This window comes from Vitis vinifera, chromosome 17, assembly GCF_030704535.1.
Source record: "Vitis vinifera cultivar Pinot Noir 40024 chromosome 17, ASM3070453v1".
Taxonomy (NCBI): Eukaryota; Viridiplantae; Streptophyta; class Magnoliopsida; order Vitales; family Vitaceae; genus Vitis; species Vitis vinifera.
In genome coordinates, this window is record NC_081821.1 from 9,982,361 (window position 1) to 10,003,726 (window position 21,366).

The following is a 21,366-nucleotide window of genomic DNA, read 5'->3' on the forward strand; positions in this document are numbered from 1 at the left end:
AATAATCTCTCTATATATTAGCATTAATATTTAATCAAATTAATTATTAAGAAACATTAATGGCTTAACATGGTATACAAGGGATCGACTAAAGATGTTGAATTCAAGTCTCTCTCGTGCTATCTATTCCCCATTTCTATGTATAAAAAGGGTGTTAGATTAGTGTATATTCCAAGCCCATATCCTAATTATTTAAACTTTTTTTATTATATCTTTTGTCTTTTAAATAACACACCAATACAACTAGGTTAAATAAAATAATTTGAAAATGCTAGTAGTATTGATTTCTCTATCATTAAGGGTAATATAAGAGCATGTAGCTGCCCAACTTTGAGATTGTTGTGTTGGAAAGGAACGAAAGACAGGCCTAGCTGATGAGAGTTTTTCATGTATAATACTTCTTGGCCCATGTGCCATGGATGTGTTACGTGTATAAGGATTCCGTACCAAATGCCTACTCCAAGGTGTAAGGATGCAGAAACCAACAAAGACAAGGCCATCAATCTATATTATCCTGCAAAACCCGCGTTACACAAATCCCCTGCCTTACCTACCAGAATTGTAAAAAGAAATGAAAAATGCAATACCCGCCAAAAAAAAATAATTGTCATACTACTATTATGGCCTTTCTTTTGCTAATTTTGGGAGGTGGGGTTGGTGAGAGAGCGAGACATTGTATGTAATTAAGCCAGAAATGAGTGACAGAGAGGCAGAGAGAGAGAGAGAAATTAGAGACAAAGAGACAAACAAGAGTAGGTAAATATCCATGTTTAGTGTTAGGTTGCACAGATGCCATTGTCTCCCTAGTTTGAGTGTGCAGGTGATCGTGAATTATCCTCTGGTCTGATAGAGTAGTAGGTTTAATATGGCCCAAAAATAAATATCCAACAACTAAACAAGAAGACACAAGGAATAGATCATATAATGGATGAACAGAAGATGCTAAAAAACACAGCCCCCTTGAACCATAGACAAAAGGAACCGACTATTTGATGCCCAATAATGGATGAAAAATATCCATGTTGTATGCTGAAAGGAAGCAGCAATGGTGGTTGCTGACCCACATCTTAAATATTCAAGGAATTGAAGATCATCACTGTCAGAGGCCATTTTTGCAGTTTGTCGGGAAGAGTTCTTTTAATTATAGGAGTTTAGGGATGCCCTCAGAAATCAGAAAATGCAGCCAGATTTCAAGAAATGCCGATCACCATCAGTCTCTTGAACCACCGCCATCAGATTTCAAGATTAATTCCTTGTCAAGTTAATTCCAACTCTTTCCAAACTAAGCATCAACTCCCCCACTTTAAACCCTTCTTCATGGTAAAGCCTGAAGCTATCATCGGTTCCCATATAATATTCCCACATGCAACCTGACCTAATAATAGAAAGTTTGAAACTGGACACAGGCTCACTCAACAATTGCGGCTTAGGTGGGATACAGGCCACCCAGGTCACAATGTTGTAGAATAGATTGGGTCAACTATACAACCCAACCCACAGTTTCAAGCAAAACCCAAATTCAACTCAGCCCAGACAATATATGAACAAGCTGCTATGCTAGGGCGCCAAACCTATAGTGACGTTGAGTCAGAACCCAATACATACTGCATAGATGAGTCAGAACCCACTATATAAAGCTTTGACCTAGGAGATATATTCCAATTCTATACACTGACGTAGATTAAGGTCATTGCAGTAAGGTATATGGCATAGATGCCGGAGGTCATCTACAGGAATAACTTTGTTCTATTCAATCTTTTACATGGAACATATGCAAGGAATAACTTGGTTCTGCGTTGTCCTGTCCACTCGATCACTCCATGCAAAAATAATCTACTGTTTGAAAATTAAACTGTTCCAGAATGGTTTATTATAAGAAAATTGCGATTCTTGATAAATCTTCCTTAAATCTTGAAAATTTCTTGGCAATATATAGTACAATCTGTACTATATACCCTTAACCAACCAATATGACGGAAACTGGAATGAAGTTTAAAATTACATGGCATGTTTTCACTAGAAAATGTGTTGTAACTTTGGACCCTTTTTCATTCCTTTTCTGTTGCCATTAAAATGACTAGAGACTCCTTTTTTTCGAAGGGAAATTAGAGGTTTATTGAATGACCATCAACATTCTTTTATTGAATGCGAAATGCATCTACACCTCTATAACCAATGAAAATGGGAATGCATTACAGACAGCAGTCTTCTTCATATTTAATATGGTACAGTTTGCTCAATGAACCACATACCTTGGCAAAAAGACCTAGATTTGGGCAGCATTTCAAGATATTTCCCCATTTCTTAAATCAGAGGACATCATTCCCATCAACAAGGAGAAGCTGTTTATCATGCTGGAACAGGCATTAAACTGGAAGAATGATGTAAACTGGCTGCATAGTCCCGGGCCCAGAGGTCATAATGTACGATTTCCTCGAGGGATGGTGAAGTTACTAACTCTGCCTGGTGCTTATCACATGTTAGTTCCACGACCTTGAATATATCTAGATAGCCAATCCTGAAAGCAAGCAGAATACTCATCAAATTCAGATCTTTCTTTTCTTTTTTCTTTTCATATATTTTTTTTTAACATCTTAGTGGAAATAATATAACTTCTAAAACTATAAGATATCTTTGCCTTGTCTAGTTCTATTCCCCTCAAGGACGTATTCTCCATGCTTTTATTACCAAATCAATTCCCATCTATTATCAAAGGACATGAAATGTATATGCATGCGTGTGTGGAAGTGTTCGTGCAATAAGCATAAAACAATAAATGCATTTTCGGTTCCCTGGTCCTGATGTGGAATAAGTATCCCAATAAGGTGGGAGCCTAGCAAGGACTGGAATAATTACATACTTTTCATCAATAAACATCTCCACAGCCTTCTCATTAGCTGCACTAAGAACTCCTGTCATGGTGCCTCCAGCCCGTCCAGCAGCATAGGCAAGATCCATGGATGGATATTTCACATTGTCAGGAGTTTTAAATGTCAGTGACCCAAGCCTGCACCATTCCATTCCAATTTCAATCATGTCAAGCAAACTAATAAACTGATTGCAAGTTTTCATTATTTTCACACCATATTTATTGTTTAATCTGGAAATTTCCCCACTGTTAAGGTAAAACTTATACTAGAAGTGTAAATACGCCAAAAGGAACACATGCCTACTTGGTTAGTTTGTAACAAAAAAATTGATGTTCCTATCTTTCTGATACAATATATCACTCCATAATTTCATAAATACCAATCAACTAATCTATAAAAGATCAAAAATATTGTTAAGACTTTAGCCTAAGTGAAATAACCTACACTGTTAACTGTTGACCTAACGGCTTAAGCTTTTAGATTAAATATCAGAGCTTTTGTTTTCAGGAGGTCTCGAATAAGATTATTCTCTCATTCATTTAATTGCACATCAGGTGGTGGGAGTAGGTAGTTTAACAGGTATCATACAAGGTTGAGATTAGGAATCAAGAAACTAGCACATGGGCATGGAACTTTGTTATCAATCAAGAAATTTAATAGGAAGTTATGGTAAGTTTTAGACCATGATTGACAATTAACAGTCTACTTAGTACTCACTTGCAAAGATCAAGTCGTGGCCAAGTTATCTCAGAGCAGTAAATTCTGTCTGGCCACGATAAAGTATAGAGGATTGGCAAACGCATATCAGGCCACCCCAACTGTGCCAGGACAGACGAATCCTGGAGAGAAAGGGGTGGAGAAGACATAAGAAACCGCTTCTAAAAAATATGAAACAGTTCTGATGGTATTTGACATCTTAAACATATTAAGAAGAAGCCAAGACAATAAGATAACAATTAACCTGTGTTTCGACCATAGAATGTATGATAGATTGTGGATGAATTATGATCTCAATATCATCATATTCAGCCCCAAACAGATAGTGTGCTTCAATAACTTCTAAACCCTGTCAAAAAGGAAAACAAGGTATTTGTTGCAACTCAGACCATAGTGAGTAGATTCATTCACATATTGGTGCATGTAATCAAGAATAGAGACACCAAAAAAGGGACAAACCTTATTGAAAAGGGTAGCTGAGTCAACCGTGATCTTTTTCCCCATATTCCAGTTAGGATGCTTCAAAGCATCTGAAACTTTAGCTTCTTTCAATTTATCAACGGGCCAATCCCTGTTGGTGACAAAGTGAATGAACAGTTAAAACCAGGTCCTAAGTAATGCACCAACAATCAGATGTTAAATTGCAGAAGCCAGAATAAAAACAAAAAACAAAAAATCACTTATACAACTTGGGGGGAGCAAGAGGGTGCTTCTAGGTATTCTTATTTTTTATTTTTTATTTTTTTGGGGGTGTGTGAGTATGTGTAACCAGAATGAAATAAAAATTTATATAACTTAAGAAGAGTGAGTGGTTTGTGTGTGGGAGAAAGCATGGGTGGTATATGAAGTAATAACTTATCTAGATTTGGCGCTACACCTAATAGCATGTACAAAAAGGTCACAAATTATTGAATGAGAATTGAGCACTAAATTCATCTTAAATTTTCCCTTGCCCTCAATTCAGTAAAAAAATACATAAGCAATATATTCAGGATATATTGCAATTTATAAGTTTAAAAAATTCTAACTTAAATTATGATTCCACACCTGAATGCCCCTCCAGATGCAGTTAAAAGAATGCGCCGAAGTGCTCCCTCAGGCAAACCCTGAATACACTGAGAAAGATACAAAACAGAGTACCTCCCTTAGCTTCTCTCATCAGTCAGAATGGAATTGTTGGATGTGTCAATATACAATGGCTAGTGGAATGATGCATCTAGTAATTTCGGATAATTAAACAAAGATAATCCAGCATTATAATTAACATATATGCATTGTACACAATACACATGAATTGAAAAGCTAAAATTAGCTATCAGTGTAGATATGCTTCCCTACCTGAAATATTGCAGAGTGTTCTGAGTCAGCAGGAAGGATCTTTACATTGTGCTTGTGTGCAAGAGGAAGGACAAAAGGACCCCCAGCAATTAGGGTCTCTTTGTTGGCTAAGGCTATGTCTTTCCCTGCTTCTATTGCAGCCACTGTAGGCTAATGAAAAACAGACACAGAAGAAAATTTTCAGACTGTCATCTTGATTAGTTTCTTATCCAATTATTTACATTTAAGTCCTTAATAAGAAAATCAAGGACTATCTAGAATATTTCAATTAGTGAAAATGCATGATAGAACATGTATAGAAACATAGACAACAAAGCAACAATAGAAGTACAGAGAAGATAATCACAATTGGCAAAAGAACATGGGGTGTAGGGGTGGGGGTGGGGTTGGGGGAGGAGAGAGATGACTTCCTGCATTTTTTGCACATTTATGTGTGTGATTTTCCTTTTGTAACTTCTCTGTTATATTCTTTGGTTGGGCGTATAATCATCTTACAATATATATATATGTACAGTTTCTGATGAAGTATAGAATGTAAAGAATTTCTAAGTTCTTTTCAAGATGGTTGATGATTACTTCATTTGAATAGGTATCATGTAACAAAGCATAAATTATATGGTTTAAGCATTCATGATGTCATAGTAATATCAACCGTGATCAACATGCATGAATTTTTTACCATTTTGACAAAAGGATGCAACAGCTCCACATAACATGAGATCTCTACCTTAATCTTGATACAAGAACAAAGATAGATTTTTAATAGCAAGTTATAGTTCTATCCTATACATCCTATTAAATGATAATTTCAATATAAAACAAACTACTATAATTTTTCTTCTATCATTTTTTATGCTATGTGTGGGGAGAGAATAGTACACTTTCAACACAACAAATTACAAGATAAATAAAATCATTTGTCAATAAAGCTCATATATTTTAACTTAATATTTTCTGTTGTTATCTTTCAGTTGGTAAACAATATGATCATAGTGTTCAATGACACATCTGCATGAACAATAAAACTTAACCAATAAATTTTACATCTTTCAATTAAGAAAATTTCTAGATATTCTGGCTAAACTGGTAATGAATGATACAATACAGAAAAATGATACAATAAAGAACTCCTGATCTTACTTTTAAACCTGCGCAACCTACTATTCCTGTCACTACAGTGACTGCCTCTGGGTGGCGGGCAACCTGAAAAATGTTATAAACAACATCTATTAAATGATGAATGGTTTTCATCAGCCAAACAAAAGAGTGGAAGTAGGCAGTAGACTACCTCAATTACACCTTGCTCTCCAGGGATGATCTCAGGCTTGTGTTCACAGTCAGCCAAAGCCTCTTTGAGTTCATTGACTAATGCCTCATTTCTCACAGCAACTAATTGAGGCTTGAACGTCTTCACCTGCAAAATGTTAAGAACCATGAGCATCAAAGCTTCTAAACTAATTTAATTCTATTTGGTTTCATTCCATTTCATTTCTTCACCTGCACAATGTTAAGAACCATGAGCATGAAAGCTTCTAAACTAATTTTAATTCTATTGGTTTCATTTCATTTTTCTCTTTCATGCTTTGCCTTTCAGAAGCAGTAAATATATAAAGGAATAAATGAAAAGAGGTTTTCTACAGTACTGCTACTAACATAATAAAATGGCAACAAACAACATCCTGGATCATGCAATCTAAATAAAATGTGCTTAGGCACAAGTGTTTATAGAGATCATATTTGTGTGGGTCAAAGAGTCCAAGAGACTCAAGCCAATTTTTGCATTTCAAAATCCAAGGTTTATCATAATTCACCTGATCAGCAAGAAGAGTCACATTGGAACCAGCTGCAAGTGCCACAATTCTGAATTTATCAGGATTCTCTGCAACTATGTCCAGTGTCTGCAAAGACCAATTCATGATACTAAGAAACTGATAAAAAGCATGACTTTTTGGTTAAAAAGAGAAAAAATACATTAAAAATGGAAATCAGTTAAATGAAATTCCAACCTTCAATTCACAGTTTGTACCCTATAAGAGAGAGAAGTGATAAAGGAATTATTATTTATTTATTTATTTATTTTTCAGAGTGTTTGTGTGTGGAATGGACGGAATTACTCCCACATAGACCACAAAACATCCAGTCTCAACAAAGCTATATTGGGAAAATCGGAACAACATGCTTCTTATACAGAAAAACCAGAAGTGTAAAGAATGGGTTAAAATGCAAGCATCTTTCATCTCTGCAACAGAACAGAATTTTACCTGAGTTCCAATGGAGCCAGTAGATCCAACAACTGAGAGAGGCTTTGGACCATCCCAAGTCTTGCGCCCCAGCTCAGGAACAGCTCGTCCTGGCCAGGCTGGAGGAGGCGGCTGTGCTGAACAGTTAACTCTTCTACCAAATGTTGCTCCATAATCCTTTCTCTTTAAAACAAATCCACCTAAATATCACAGAGCAGTAAACCTGAGAGTTATACCTTTCCACAAAGAAGTTAGAAGATATCATTACTCAAAAAAGAGTCAGTCAGGAACCAGAGTTGCCATTGATCATATAATGCTGATACAGTGCTGATACTCAAGAAAGCCTTTGCCCCCATCCACCCGGGGCCAGATATAAAAATCATTGCAAAATTTCAGTCAATCTAGGTATATTCTTTTGTTAAATCATAAACTAGAATCTTTTCTCTTGCTACTCCAAACCATGTCTTACTGGTGTTTGTCATAGATGATCAAACCACCTTAACTATCTTTCTGCTCATCCTACATCAACTTTTCACAAATTTATTCACTTTAAGTATGTTACCTTTTTGTCTTGTTATTCATCCACGTCAACATCAGAATTTTAACCATATTTATTTCATGTACATGTGTTCTTAACTACACAGAATCAGAAGAATCTCTATTGAAACAAACATAGTTGAAGTACAGTTAGATTTCCAATAATCATAGAGTTGCATGTTTGGGATTTCAGAAAAGCACAGAAATCCTTTTCTGTTTTCCTCACTATTAAAAATAAAATTCCTCTCCCTCCAGGATTTGGCTCCAAACAGAGAATAATCATTTTAAATTCCAAGGTTTGCACAATTTATTAATCAAGCATTACACACTTTAAAAAATCAATATTACATGATCTCCAGAGCGCTACAGAAAACATCTCATCATACACCTTATGCCCATTGAATCCTGTCTGGTTTTATAAATTTACAGTGGATTCTATTTATTGTCAAGATCATGTTTATCAGAGAGCAAGTACCTATAAAAAAAATGATTATCAGAGAGAAAGGTAATGTTAATTTACTTTCCAAAATGATTTGTTCATATTTGAAAAACTATTTTCTTTCACAGCCTGATAAATTGAGGAAAAATATAAATTAATTTGAATAATTCCCAACACTTGGTCACATTATGACGAACATGAAAAATGCATCAATTATCCTTTATCAAATACTTTTTAAAAAAAATTCAAATCATCTTCAAAATTGATCTGCTTGACCTGATCCATGAAATCAACAAGTAAGCATACACATATTACACATCCAATTCAGAAATAAAAATAATCTTCTATTACAGAAAACAATAACAAAATTTAACAAAACACTGATCAATCAGCACTGAACTGTTTAACTCAACGTTTCAGCAAAGAAATGAACAACAAACTTCGGTTCTCACAAATACATCACCAAAACATAGCTCCGAGAAATTGCGAAAATAAAATCTGCATTCAACCGTCAAAAATCACAAATTACACATGAAAACGGATTCTCACTCAACAAAACAAGAAGCACAAGCAATTAAATTCACAAAATATACTTTTAAAATCTCTGTTTGGTTGCCGAGAAAGGACAGAGACCTAATTTTTTCCTGGCTTAGGACTCGAAAAATACGAGTCTCCTCGAGTAAGCCAGAGGTAACCATTTTCTCAGTTGACTTATCATTTCCTATTCCATTTTCTCGGCAACCAAACGGAAAAGAAGTTAAGGTCGGACCTGGAAGCTTGGGGAGGCGAGTGGATTTAGTGGAATCCAGGAACGAAATTAACTTAATTTCTGCCGGAGGGAGGAGATTCAGAGCCATCAATCACGTCTTTGAACTTTGGTTCAATCCAAACAGAAAATGGGAGGAAAAAAATAAAAATTTCAGAGAACCAAAGCGAAACTGAGAATGGAAATCTATTTGTGGTTCGAAATAACAGCAAATAGCATAGACAGCGAGAGGTGGAACGAGAGAAGGATAAGACAGCACCGTAAATCAGTGAAAGCTCGCCTACGCGCACTGAAAGCTATCATTTTTATCCTACTAAACTGTCGTTTTCCCCCCAAGTATAAATTTGCCCCGATACCTTTTCAGCCCTGTCCAAAACATTTTTTTTATTAATTTATTATTTTAAATTTAATAAAATTTGAAATTAAGAAGAGATCACTAAAGATAAAAGATATCAATATAAGATTTATTACCATTTATTAATGAAATTCAATTTTTCCCAAAAAAAAAAAAAACAATGGTCAATTTCTTCCCATCAAAATTTTAATTTAATTGTTTATATATTTACCCTTTTTTCCCTTATTTATTAGCTTATATTTTATATTCAAACAACCTGTGAAGCACTTTATTATCTTTTTTCTTTTCCTTGACTTTTTACTTTAAATGTTTTCTTTTCTATAAAAGGCTTATTTGAACTTTTTAAGCTTTTTTCGATAAAAAAAAAAAAGCTCTAAATTACTAGCTAATTTAGTAGTTGATTATAAATTTAATAATTTAGTACTAATTTGGATATACCTCCTACATTTTATTTTTAAAAAAAAACCGACCCACATAAAACTTAATACTTCTTATGTAAAAAGTATGAAATTATCTCATTTTTAAAAAAATTATTTTTAAAATATTCAAAATATAAGATAGTAAAAATGTTTTAAAGTTTCAAATATTTCTTATATTTTATGTAAAAAATTATTATCTTTTTTATTTTTATTGGAGTTGAGGGGTATCCAAGTCGGGTTAATTCAACTCGATCTAACCAAATAATAGATCTTACTTTTACTTTTAGAAAAAAAAATGATATAAAGAACTCAAGAAAAAAAACTCTCGAGAAAAAAAAATTTGTGTTGTGAAAATGAGTGATTCTCGATTTTAATGTGATTCCATTAATGATTTAGGATGTAAAATTGAAAATAAGAAATATATCGGAATAATATCCTAATAAATGTTATATGGGTTAATTAAATCAAATTTTTGGGATTATTTGTAGTCTTTCCATGAGAATGAACATTATTTTATTTTATTTTATTTATGAGGTTTTAAATTTTTAATATAAGAAAAATAAGAATGAGAGAAGACCAAAAATAAAAATTAATATGATTGGCACGTAATATTTGAGAAATTTGTGGATGGAGAGGGCGGTTTGTCTTTGGTCCAAGAATGAGAGTGGGACTGTGGGACAGAACGAAAGATGGATCACGTGCCTACAGCCAGGAGGGCGTGTTACACATGTGGAATGAAATCACGTGTTTTCAGTCTTCAGGGGGAAATTATTTCTACACCCTTTTTCGTTGTCCGTTATCAGATGCGACTCATCAACTAATATTTACATGTTTTATTCGTTTGAAATACTACTTCTAAGAGGGGATGTATTTTAAAGGCGAATCATGACTCTGTTTGTCACTCTTATTTAAAAATAATATTTTATTTTTAAAAATAAAAAACTATTTCTAAAAATTCTTAACCTAATTGTTGTTCAATAAAAATAATTTATAAAAACAAAATAAAATATAGAACATTTTTTAAAAACAAGTAAAGGTTGTTTTCATCCATTTCTAAAACTAAAAGAAAAATATGGTTTTGTTTGATTAAATTTTCTAAAATTTATTTTTTAAAATATAAAATACACTTTTTAAAAAAAATATATATATGATAAACAATACTATATTTTTCTATTTTTTTATTTTTTATTATTATTAAAAATCAATGTACATCTACTTTACCATAATGGCATAAAGAAGAACTAGTATGAAAATTTGTTTTTTTTTCTAGGTCAAATATGCATGTTCTACGACTAAAATTTGAATTTCTTTATAATAATAAAGAATATTATTTATTTATAAAGATTAAAATAAATAAATTTTAAAGCTCAACCTTGTTTTCTTCTTTTTTTTTTTAATAGTTTTTCTTTAACAATTTTTAAAGGGTAATATTAATTTATAAAATTTTTATTGAAAAATAAAACAATTTCTCACATGGAGTCAAACAAGAACTATCATAATTAGCAATATTTTTTTAAAATTTTATTTTTTATTATAAGCTTTTTGAACAAGAAGTAGTTTCAAATGTTCCCTTATAAAAGTTTTATTTAATATGAAATAACTTTTTAAGTAAAATAGGACTTCTACAAAAAGCAATAGCTTTTTGAATTATTTGATTAAAAAGGTAATTGAAAACCTAATTTTAAAAATTTAGAGTTTGTTTGAGAACTATTTTTATAACAATTTTTTATTTTACAAAACAAAAAATATAGAAAATACGTTTAATAGCCAAAAACTATTTTATATTTTCTATTATTAGGAATAGAAAATAGAGTATTTTCAGATAATATTTTTTAATTCTTTTCACTTGCATTTCTAATAACTGTTTTAAGAAATAATTATATAAACATGTAGAATGATAAAAAATAAAACTTTAAATATAAAGATTATTTTTAAACATATTTAAAAGTATTAAAATTGGTTAAAAACATTTTAGATTTCCAAACATATTTTTGTTCTACAAAAATTAGAAAATAGTTTTCAAAAATTATTTTTTAGAATTATTTTCAAAAACAATTATCAAACAGACCCTTAATCTTTCATTATTTTTTGGCTTCACTTTGACAAAAATACCCTCTTTTTTTTTTTTTTGGTAAAATACCTTTTTATTTTTATAATTTTACATGTAAATATTTAAAATGGTAAAAAGTATTTATGTCAAAAATAGGTTACTCTTTAAAAAAAAAAATAAGAAGAGTTAGATTCATAAATATGATAATTATTTAATTCCTTTTAAACAATTAATTGTAGTTTTTTAACTTTCATATTAAGTTTTTTTACTTTTTATTTTTATTTTTTAAGCTATACCTCTTTCCATAAAATTAGCCAAATAAATCTCTTTCCATAAAATTAGCAAAATAAATATAAAAACACTTACTAAATTCAAGAAAAAGTTTTTGAATTTTTAAAAACATACATAAAAGCTCTTGTGGAGCTTGAAAAGAATTATTTCTTTTATTAAACAAAGCCTATATGTGCATAGGACAAGCTCATGGAGACCAAGCATCTCTAATTTTATATCATCTTCTTTATTTTAAATATGCAATTTCGTTGACTAAATCAATTTGAATGAAAGTAAGATGGGCATCTGATCAATATAGACCAGAAAAGATGCCATTTTCCTCATTTTGTCCTTCTATGGAGTATGAATGAGAAAGACAAAGGACTAAAGACTAAGCTTTTGGGAGAAGTGTCCTTTATCTTTGCACCCTCATAGAAACAGAATATGCCACCCACCTAGGTCCAGTGGTGTGTGTAACACCCCAAAATAAACTTTAGGGGCAAAATATTAAATTAAAAATTAATTAAACTCATTAAAGGTAAAAGAGTTTTTTTACAATTAAAAATTTTAGGTATAAATTAGATATATATTTTTTATCTTCTTTATTCAGGAAACTCTATTAACCAAAAATCCAATAAATAATTGGAAAACGTAGGACTAAAGGTTTGGAGGTCTAAAGTTTGAAGTTCAGATTTTTTTAGGTAAGATTCTAACCCTAGTTAATATATTATATCCGTTAATTAGTTTTGAACACATTACAATTCTTTAGAAAATTTTAATTTAGATTATGGTTAGTTTAGTTAATTTATTTAAAGATCAAAAGATTGAAATTATGAATATAAGTTGTTTCATCAATGAAAATAGGGAAATTCGAAATCTTTTTAGATGAATAGATCTAAACAATAAAATTTTAAAAATTAAATGAGTAAATAAATCTATGATTATTTGTGGTTTTAGGAATTGGAAATTAATAAGAAAAAGAATTGCATGTTTCTAGATTTTGGATTTGAGGCATTAAAGAAAGAAAAAATATAATAATATGTAATTGTGTGAGAGACAAAGAGTGGTAGTTGAATAAATTAAAATAATAATAATAATTAGTATAATTAGTGGGGTTGTTAGAGTTGTTAAAAGTACAAGAGGTATTTTGTTAAGTAAGAGATGACATATTATTAATCTTAATAAGAATTGTGTGATTTGGATGTTTATAAGTGACGTAAAAATAAGAATAATAATAATAATAATAATAATAATAGTTGGGATTAATAAGAATAATGATGATGATAATAATAATAATAATAATAATAATAATAATAATAATAATAATAATAATAATAATAATAATAATAATAATAATAAGAATTGTGTGATTTGGATGCTTGTGAGTGACTTACAGTAGGGCTGTTTGGATGTTATGAGGTATCGAAAAAATATAGTAATAATATAGTAATTGTTTTTAATAAAAGTTTTAATTTAGTTTGAGTATACAAAAGAAATAAATGGTTGAATAAGATTTGAAATAAATATGAGTTTATAAAAAATTTGGAAATTCATTAAATTATATTATTATTGTTTAAGAAGTTGAAAATAATATTGGGTAGTAATAATATTAGCATGAAAAATTAATTAGGATCCCTAATACTAAATAAAATATTTTTAGGATTGTCAAATTTTTACCTTTAGATAATTGTGTATGATATTATGTTAGGTGATGACTAAATTCGTCAAGCTAAATACTTCAAGTTTTTGAGCGCTTCTTCAAGGTAAGGGAAATTAATGCGGATTTTTATAAAAGAAAATAATTTCCATTTTATATTGTATTTTGAAATGAGTAAAAATATTATTTTTATCTTTTCGCATGAATCAAATATGTGTTTTGTATGGAAAGTATATTTGAGAATCTTCTTTGTTTATGAAAAATGAAAATTTTTGGAGATATGATATTTTGTTTTGCAAGTTTGAATTAATGAAATAAAGTGTTTGATTCTGGTTCCTATGACCCTAGTCAACGGGTTATAATAGTTGACCTTATAATCCTAGTCAACGAGTTATAATAGTTGACTTTATTACCCTAGTCAACCGGGTTATAATTATTGACATTTGATTTTGTTCACCTTAACTAGATCAAATTTGAAACTAGTCACTCATTTGTGAAGTCCTACCTAATTGGGCACCATTTGTTATTTGATAATCAAAGTAAATATTTTGAATGCATTCGATTTGGTTTTGATGATAAATTGTTTTGAAATGGATATGAGAAAGTTTTGTTGAAAAGTTTGAATGTATAGTATTTTGAACTCAAAAGTTTTTATGAAAATAAGTATATGTTATATTTCCTATTTGCAAGTATGATTGAAAATATTTGATTCATGAAACTGTATTGATAATCGTTATTGAGCTTTAAGTTGATGTCTTTTCGTTGATAATTTTTCAGGTATTCTCAGTTCAGGTAAGGAGTGAAGGTTAGGCTGGGGAATTCTTCTTTGTTAGGATTTTGGTTCAAACTTTATTTTGACATTGTTTAGTTGTTAAAATTTAATTCCCCATTTAAATTATTTGAATTTGGAGTTATTTGGACAATAACACTTTGGTTGATGTGTTAGTTTTTTTTAAAGTTGATACTTAGAGATTTTAGAATTTTGTCATACTACTCTGAGTAGGAATTTGGTAATTGGTAAATTTTCAGTTACAATATGAATGTTTGTATCGTTTCCACTTTGAGCCTTTGGACTTGAGGTGTAAAATGACCATCATGCCCTTAGAGTGGGTTTTGGGACGTGACAGTCTGAGTCAAACCCTTACAACTACTCACTCACAAATATAATATGACGCTTGAGTGGACTGCAGTTTCACCATTTTCATGGCCGCATTCCATGTATGAAACTAATTGCGTTCTATTGGTTTAAAGGTATGGAAATAAAAAGGCTAGACCAAAAGATACAAACAAAGAATAAAATGAATAAGAAGACAAACTTATCAACTCAGACGTGACAAATACTATCCTTCAAATAAATTTGCCCTCCTTGAAGACGAACTCGGTGTACTAGGGTACCAGTGATCTACCTTTAAGATTCAACAGCCACTCGAGACGTGTGAAACTCATGTTTTGAAAAAATAAAATAAAATAAATTCCTCAAAATAGATGTATGAAAGACTTTCTGAAAAACTCTCTGAAAAATTGGTATTTAGAGAGTGAAACGTGATCTGCTTTTGTAGGTTACTAACACAATCCCAATGAGACTCTACTTGTAAGTGGAATAGGACTGAAAGTGGAACAAAATTCTACTTATAAGTGGAATGAGACTCCACTAACATAATCCCAATAGGACTCTTTCAAAAAATATAAAACTAATAAAATAAAATAAAATAAAATAAAAATTATTTTAAATTTTATAAAAAATTAACCCTAAAACATTTTTTTAGATTTACACTTTTCCTACACGTTCTACACATGGCACAATTCCGACTGATCTATAAAGACCATGAATTATGGAAATATTGGAGGGTTGAATGAAAGGGATCAGATGTTGGTATATGAAGTGGAGTTATTGGGAAAATTGATGTCGTGACCCTCTTGGGTGTTGTTTAAAAACATACAATTAGGTCACGTAAAAACTTTTTGAAATAGAAGAAATTTACTTTAAAATTTTTTGGAGTTAGGGTGTTCAAGTGAGCTTACCCAATCCGATTCCATCAATGAGAGACATAATAGAGCAATTTTTGAAAACTTTTAAATTATTCGAAGCTATCACTATAAAAAAAAAATAAATAAATAAAATTCTCTCCATACAAGAGCGCTCTCTCTCTTAAAAACTATAATAAGAATTTCTTCTATTTTCTAAAAACAAAGAAAAAAATACAATTCCTTTTTCTAAAAACAATTTTTTTTCCATGAAAACAAAGATAAAGACTCTTGTGTCGTGGAAAAGATTGGTTCTTATGTTTATAATTTTATTTATGACTTAAAGTTAGAAAATTGATAAGAAATAACTAATTGACATTTTTGGACATATCGAAAATAACCCAAAAGCCTTATTTTATATAAAAAAATAAAGGTCAAATTAATTTTAAGAAATGACTATTAAAAAAGTATTATTTGAATTTAAAAAATTTTCATGATACTTTTTAATAATTTAAGTTGTTATTTTATTTTTATATGAGGATATTTGGGAAGGTAGAAAACATATTTAGGTTTTGTTTTACTAGATGTTTGAGGAATGGAAATTATTATTTAAATTCAATAAAAAATTATAATTTTAAAAAAATTTGATATGAAAATAAAGAAAAATATTATTTTTTTAAGCTCTATCTCAAACAATGCCTCAAACACAAGCTACACCCTTAATTACTTAATAATTTAATAATTTAATCTTTTAATTGGCCATACTTAGGACTGAAAATCAAAGCATCCACTCTTGACATGTCAAATAATTTAAATTATCCATCGCTTTTCAATGTTTTACTTAAAGTGAGATTTTCTGATTCGTTGTCTAATCCAACAAATCTCATTTCATATCCAAAGCCAACATCATATTCGTCACCCTGTCCACCATAATAAAGGCTTCTAGTATTTACAAGGGGCGGCCGCTAAAAATTGGACAAGTGCACAACACAGCGCCATTAAAGCAAGACCTACCCGTAGGCCGTAAGCATGAACGAAATATTATGGGCAGCGGCACGGGCGGAGTACTATCTAGTCTAATCGAAGCGCCATTGTTGACTAACGTGTCTGACTGTCTAATTAACATTTAACAACCATCAAAAGCAAGACCGCCCCATAAACGTGGTGGAAACATGATGCTCCACAACACTAGCAGATTAAAAAAAGCAGGAATGGAAATGAACAAGCGTGCATCTCTCTTTGGAGGAGGGTGGAGGACATAGGCCTTGTGGATAAACTTGACCCCAACATCAACTTATCCTTAAAAAAGTAGGCAAAAGGTACGTGGTCCCTTGCACATGTGTGAGTGTTAAGGATTTTTGTAACAAAATTTAATAATATGTGCGTGAGCCAAGAAATTACAATTTACTTAAACTACGTTGGAGAGTATGTTTAGAGTTTTTGAGAATGATTTTAAAAAATATTTATTATATTTTTAATATATGAATGATAAAAAATTTTAAGTATTAAAAATATTAAAAATATTTTTTAAAATTACTATCAGACAAACTCTAATTTGAGATATTTTTAATTATCCATAGAAGAACTTTTGAGATAATCATCCATGGAGTGCTACAAGTAATTTTTCAACTTCCTAAAAGTTCTTTCTAAATTTTTCCAAACAACCTTATTCTTACCCTTGTCCAAAAGTGTTCTTTCAAGGTAAAAATATTTTCTAAAAACACGCTATCAAATAAACTCTTAATGACTAAATAAGAATTAGAATATTTGTTTTAAAGTCTTTTTATTTGAATAACTTTTGCTTGAAGAGTTTTTTGAAAAATTATTTATCAAGTATTTCTTTAAAAAAGATTATAAGTGATTTTTTAACTTTCTAAAGTGTTTTTTTTAAATACTTAATTTACCTTAATTTGTTTTAGGCTAAATGCATTTTTTAAAATACTTTCAAACAAACTTTTAAAGCATATTTGAGATTACTTCTATTTGAAGTGTTTTAATTAAAATGCTCTTTTTAAAAAGAATTTTAGGAGATTCACTTATTAAGTACTTTTTTAAAAGAATAAAGGTATGTTTGATAACCTTTTTAAGAAATAATTATGAAAAATAGTTTTTAAAAACAAATTTTAAAAACTATTCTCTGATTTTTATAAAAGAAAAATTTGTTTGAAAACTTAAAATATTTTTAATTTATTTTTAATATTTATAAATATTTTAAAAATAATTTATATATAAATATTATTTTATTTTTAATTATTTTACATATTTGTATAAATATTTTTTAAAACAATCCTCACAAAACAAGTGAAAATAATAGAAAATACCTAAAAGATATTTTTTGAAAACACCCACTTTTTTTGTTCTTAAAAAGAAAAAAAAAACCAAAAATAGTTTTTGGATGCTAAACGTGTTTTTTTTGTTTTGGTGAACAAAAAACTATTCCAAAAAATAGTTCACAAGCATATCTGTAGACCCTCATTTTGGTCTATAAGTTTTTAGGGTATTTTCAGGGCATATTTTCACCACTTTGAGGAGCTTTTTGGCAGCTGGCATGAGAGGAGTGATCCTAGAAGTAAGAAATCAGGGATTGACACGTTGCATGGGGATATTCTGGCAGTAGTGAGGCACGTATTTTTTCTGTTAGAGGAGGTAGGTGCTGATTGGTGAAAAGGAACCTTTGGCAGCTGCAGGTTTTGCTTTTGGGAGAGACGATTAGAGATATTTACAGAGGAGAGAGGGTCTGGAGCGGATTGCCGGGGGAGGAGGTGAGGAGTGGCAGAGTGAGAGTTTGAGGAGAGTTTGAGAGAGACATTCTGGAGGAGCAAGCTGGATAGTAGAGAGCTTAGAGAAAAAACAGAGAAAAATCAGAGGAGGTGCTTTTTGAGGCTCGGTTGGAGGTATTTTAGAGGCAGAGAGACGCTTGAGGGGAGATTTTTCTAGAGATTGGTTGCTGAAGAGAAGCATTTTCAGGTACTTTCATTGTGGTTTCCCTATTATCTTCTATTGGTATACTTTTCTGTTCTGTTTCTGTTGATTTTGGATGATGTTTATTCATTGGGGGTGAGCATGTTCATGTTTTGCTAATGATTTTCCTGTAGTTTGGTTTGCTCCTGTTTTGATTTCTTCATGAGATATTTCTGTAACAGTGTTCTATCTTTTATTTGATACTTGTTTGATTTCACCCACCCTCGCAAGCTCATTGATTGATTATATGAAATGAGGCTTGAGTGAGTTCATTTTGTTCCTATTGCTTGCACTCTGTTTCTGCTGTCTGCCCTGTTTCTGGTACCCATACCTGGAGTGCGTTATTTTTCTCATTTCTACCTTTGGAAGTAAGGAATTACAGAGGATCATTCTCAGTAGGAGAGTGTTTTCCTTCCGAGAGTTTAGTTGGAGAGGGAGAAGATATCCAGAGAAGAGAAGATTAAAGAGGGCAGAGGAGATATTGTTTGGATGGAGGTTCATCTTCCTGAGGTCTTCGTTGTCATCTGGTGAGCTAGTTGGAGAGGGAAAAGTTTCAGAGAGATTTTTTTTTGAGAGTGTGATGCTTTAGGGGGTTTTGGGAGCTTAGAGGAGGAGAGATTTTTCAGAGAGGAAGGTTTTTGGTTAGCTGGGAGAGTAAGCCAGTCGGAGGAAGAGAAAGGGAAAGAGAGCGCCTGATTCTAATAAATCCTTTGAATCAAACTATAATTGTTCAGGGTTCTTTTGATTCAAACCAGGCCCAAAATCAGAATCAAAACACCATTGGCTCCCTGGGGGACTATTTCATTGGCCTTAGTTTAGATTTGTTGCTGCAACATTGAGCAGAAAATGATCCTAATAGATATGGGACACCACCGACGCAAAAAGATGCAATTAAAGCAATGCCTTCTGTGAAAAGTAAGGAGAATTTGCAATGTTCAGTGTGTTTGGATGATTTTGAGATTAGCGCTGAGGCAGGGGAGATGCCATGTAAGCATAAATTCCACAGTGGGTGTATTCTGCCATGGCTGGAGCTTCATAGCTCTTGTCCAGTCCGCATGTTTCAGATAGCAGCTGATGAATCCAAGCTTGATTCAGATGCTTCTCAGAATGTTAGCAGTAACAATGGCCATGGTAGCAGTGAAGGTGGAGTGAGGTTTTTTTGTAGTGCTAGTAGCCTAGTACTTAGGCTTTTCAATGGTTCTGATCAAGCATGGAAAAGCGTCACAAATCTGCCATGGAAGCTGACCAGACAAAGCTTGTTTTTGGAGTGCTTTTCTCTCTTGTTGTTGTGGTTTTTACTGCAACGGACCCAAATGACCTTGCAATTCTGAACCAGTTCAGAAAAGGGGTTGAAGAATCCAGAGCTTTTGAACTGGCCTGAAAATGGTGATGACCCATGCTGTATCCCACGATGGGATCACGTCTTCTGCAGTGGTTCAAGGGTTTCTCAAATTCAGGTTCAGAACCTAGGCTTGAAGGGTCCTCTGCCTCAGAACCTCAACCAGCTCTCCATGCTCACAAGTCTTGGCCTTCAGGGGAACAATTCAGCGGTCAATTGCCATCACTCAGCGGCTTATCGGAACTGCGTTGCAAAATTCAGCTCAGCTGAGGAATTTGATTCTAATGCAGTCCGCTTTTAGAGGCTACCTGGCAATCATGAATATTTTCATTTCCTACAATGCCCTTAGATTTTTGAGTTAATTACGGTACTTTACTTTGATGATGCATGGCCACCTTTAGTATGAGCCACCTTTGAGACCACGTGTTATCACCCACTTCCGCTTCCCGTGATTTTCAAATTAATTTTTCCTGAACATCATTTTATTAATAATTCCCCCAATTGTTTTTTTTAATAATGGCAAATTTCCCAATGCTTCATCTTTGTTTTGTTTTCTTAATTGATTTCTCACATTCATAGTTCTCAAAATAACTTTTTCTTAAATTCTCATTTTCTTAAATAATTTTCCCAACTTCCAGATCCTTTAAATAATTTTAGCTTTTTCAAATTCTCATCCTTAGGGTTTTAGGTACCAAAATCATCTTTTCAATAAAATTTGGCCGTCATTCTCATTCCGGCAGGTCACTTTCAAATTTTCTTTGTTTTTCAAAATGTTTTAAACAAGCAAGAAATCAATCTTCGTAATTCTCAAATGATGAGATTTATGAGATTAATTCATGCAAAATAAACGGGCTTTGGTGGGGGCCCCACATATATGATCTCGTGACTGATTGACCGTTTGGTTGATTTATTTGCCATGCGTGTTTGATTTATTCTGTTCCTTGACATGCATATAAGTATATGTACATATTCATTGTTCACTGATCCTGCTTCATGATAGCGCATTTGTCACTGGAGGTCCAGGTACGCACTCATTCTCATTTTGATTATTCTCTATGCATGCTCTTATTTTCATATGTGCAAGTTTGATTTGAGTATCCGCTGATTCCCTCATTGATTGCCACGTCAGCTTCAGTCTATTAGTAGAGACCCGACTTTAGGGATTTAGAGGGGTGCTATCATTGATTGCCACGTCAGCTTCAGTCTATTAGTAGAGACCCGACTTTAGGGATTTAGAGGGGTGCTACGGTCCGTACTGTACCTTCCCGATAAGTAACCTGACCCCCGAACCCGATCCGGTTTTTCGCAGATCGCCTTTTCCAAAACAAGGAGTCACACTTAGGGTTTTTCTTTCTTATTTTGTTTACCTTTTAAAAATAAAACAAAAATAAGTGGCGACTCCAAGTCATTTTTAATCAAATAAAAATCATTTTTTTCAAATAA

General features: G+C 31.8%; 1 protein-coding gene across 3 annotated transcripts; it reads right to left on the reverse strand.

The window, feature by feature from the left end:
- Positions 1-253: 253 nt before the first annotated feature.
- LOC100248516 (1-deoxy-D-xylulose 5-phosphate reductoisomerase, chloroplastic) lies at positions 254-9,190 on the reverse strand. Of its 3 annotated transcripts, none has more exons than XR_002032330.2 (13): positions 8,911-9,180; positions 7,187-7,365; positions 6,737-6,823; positions 6,214-6,339; positions 6,066-6,128; positions 4,926-5,075; positions 4,635-4,702; positions 4,047-4,158; positions 3,832-3,936; positions 3,588-3,709; positions 2,861-3,007; positions 2,253-2,518; positions 254-514 (listed from the first exon to the last, which is right to left on the reverse strand). XR_002032330.2 is itself a non-coding variant. In XM_002282725.4 (12 exons), exons 1-12 carry the CDS (start codon positions 8,996-8,998, stop codon positions 2,350-2,352), a joined length of 1,416 nt encoding a protein of 471 aa, XP_002282761.1. In that variant the 5' UTR covers positions 8,999-9,190; the 3' UTR covers positions 2,089-2,349. The 3 variants fall into 3 exon arrangements, 1 of the variants encoding a protein (XP_002282761.1); XR_002032329.2 differs by lacking the exon at positions 254-514 and adding an exon at positions 2,089-2,164; XM_002282725.4 differs by lacking the exon at positions 254-514 and having other exon boundaries at positions 2,089-2,518; positions 8,911-9,190.
- Between the last annotated feature and the right edge of the window lie 12,176 nt (positions 9,191-21,366).

Excerpts from the sequence above, each read along its gene's own strand:
- LOC100248516 (XM_002282725.4), bottom strand. The coding sequence starts at position 8,998 with ATGGCTCTGAATCTCCTCCCTCCGGCAGAAATTAAGTTAATTTCGTTC. Across the intron at positions 4,159-4,634 it reads GCATCTGGAGGGGCATTCAG|GGATTGGCCCGTTGATAAAT; the intron begins GTGTGGAATCAT and ends TGTCACCAACAG. Across the intron at positions 3,937-4,046 it reads CAGCTACCCTTTTCAATAAG|GGTTTAGAAGTTATTGAAGC; the intron begins GTTTGTCCCTTT and ends CCTTTTTGACAG.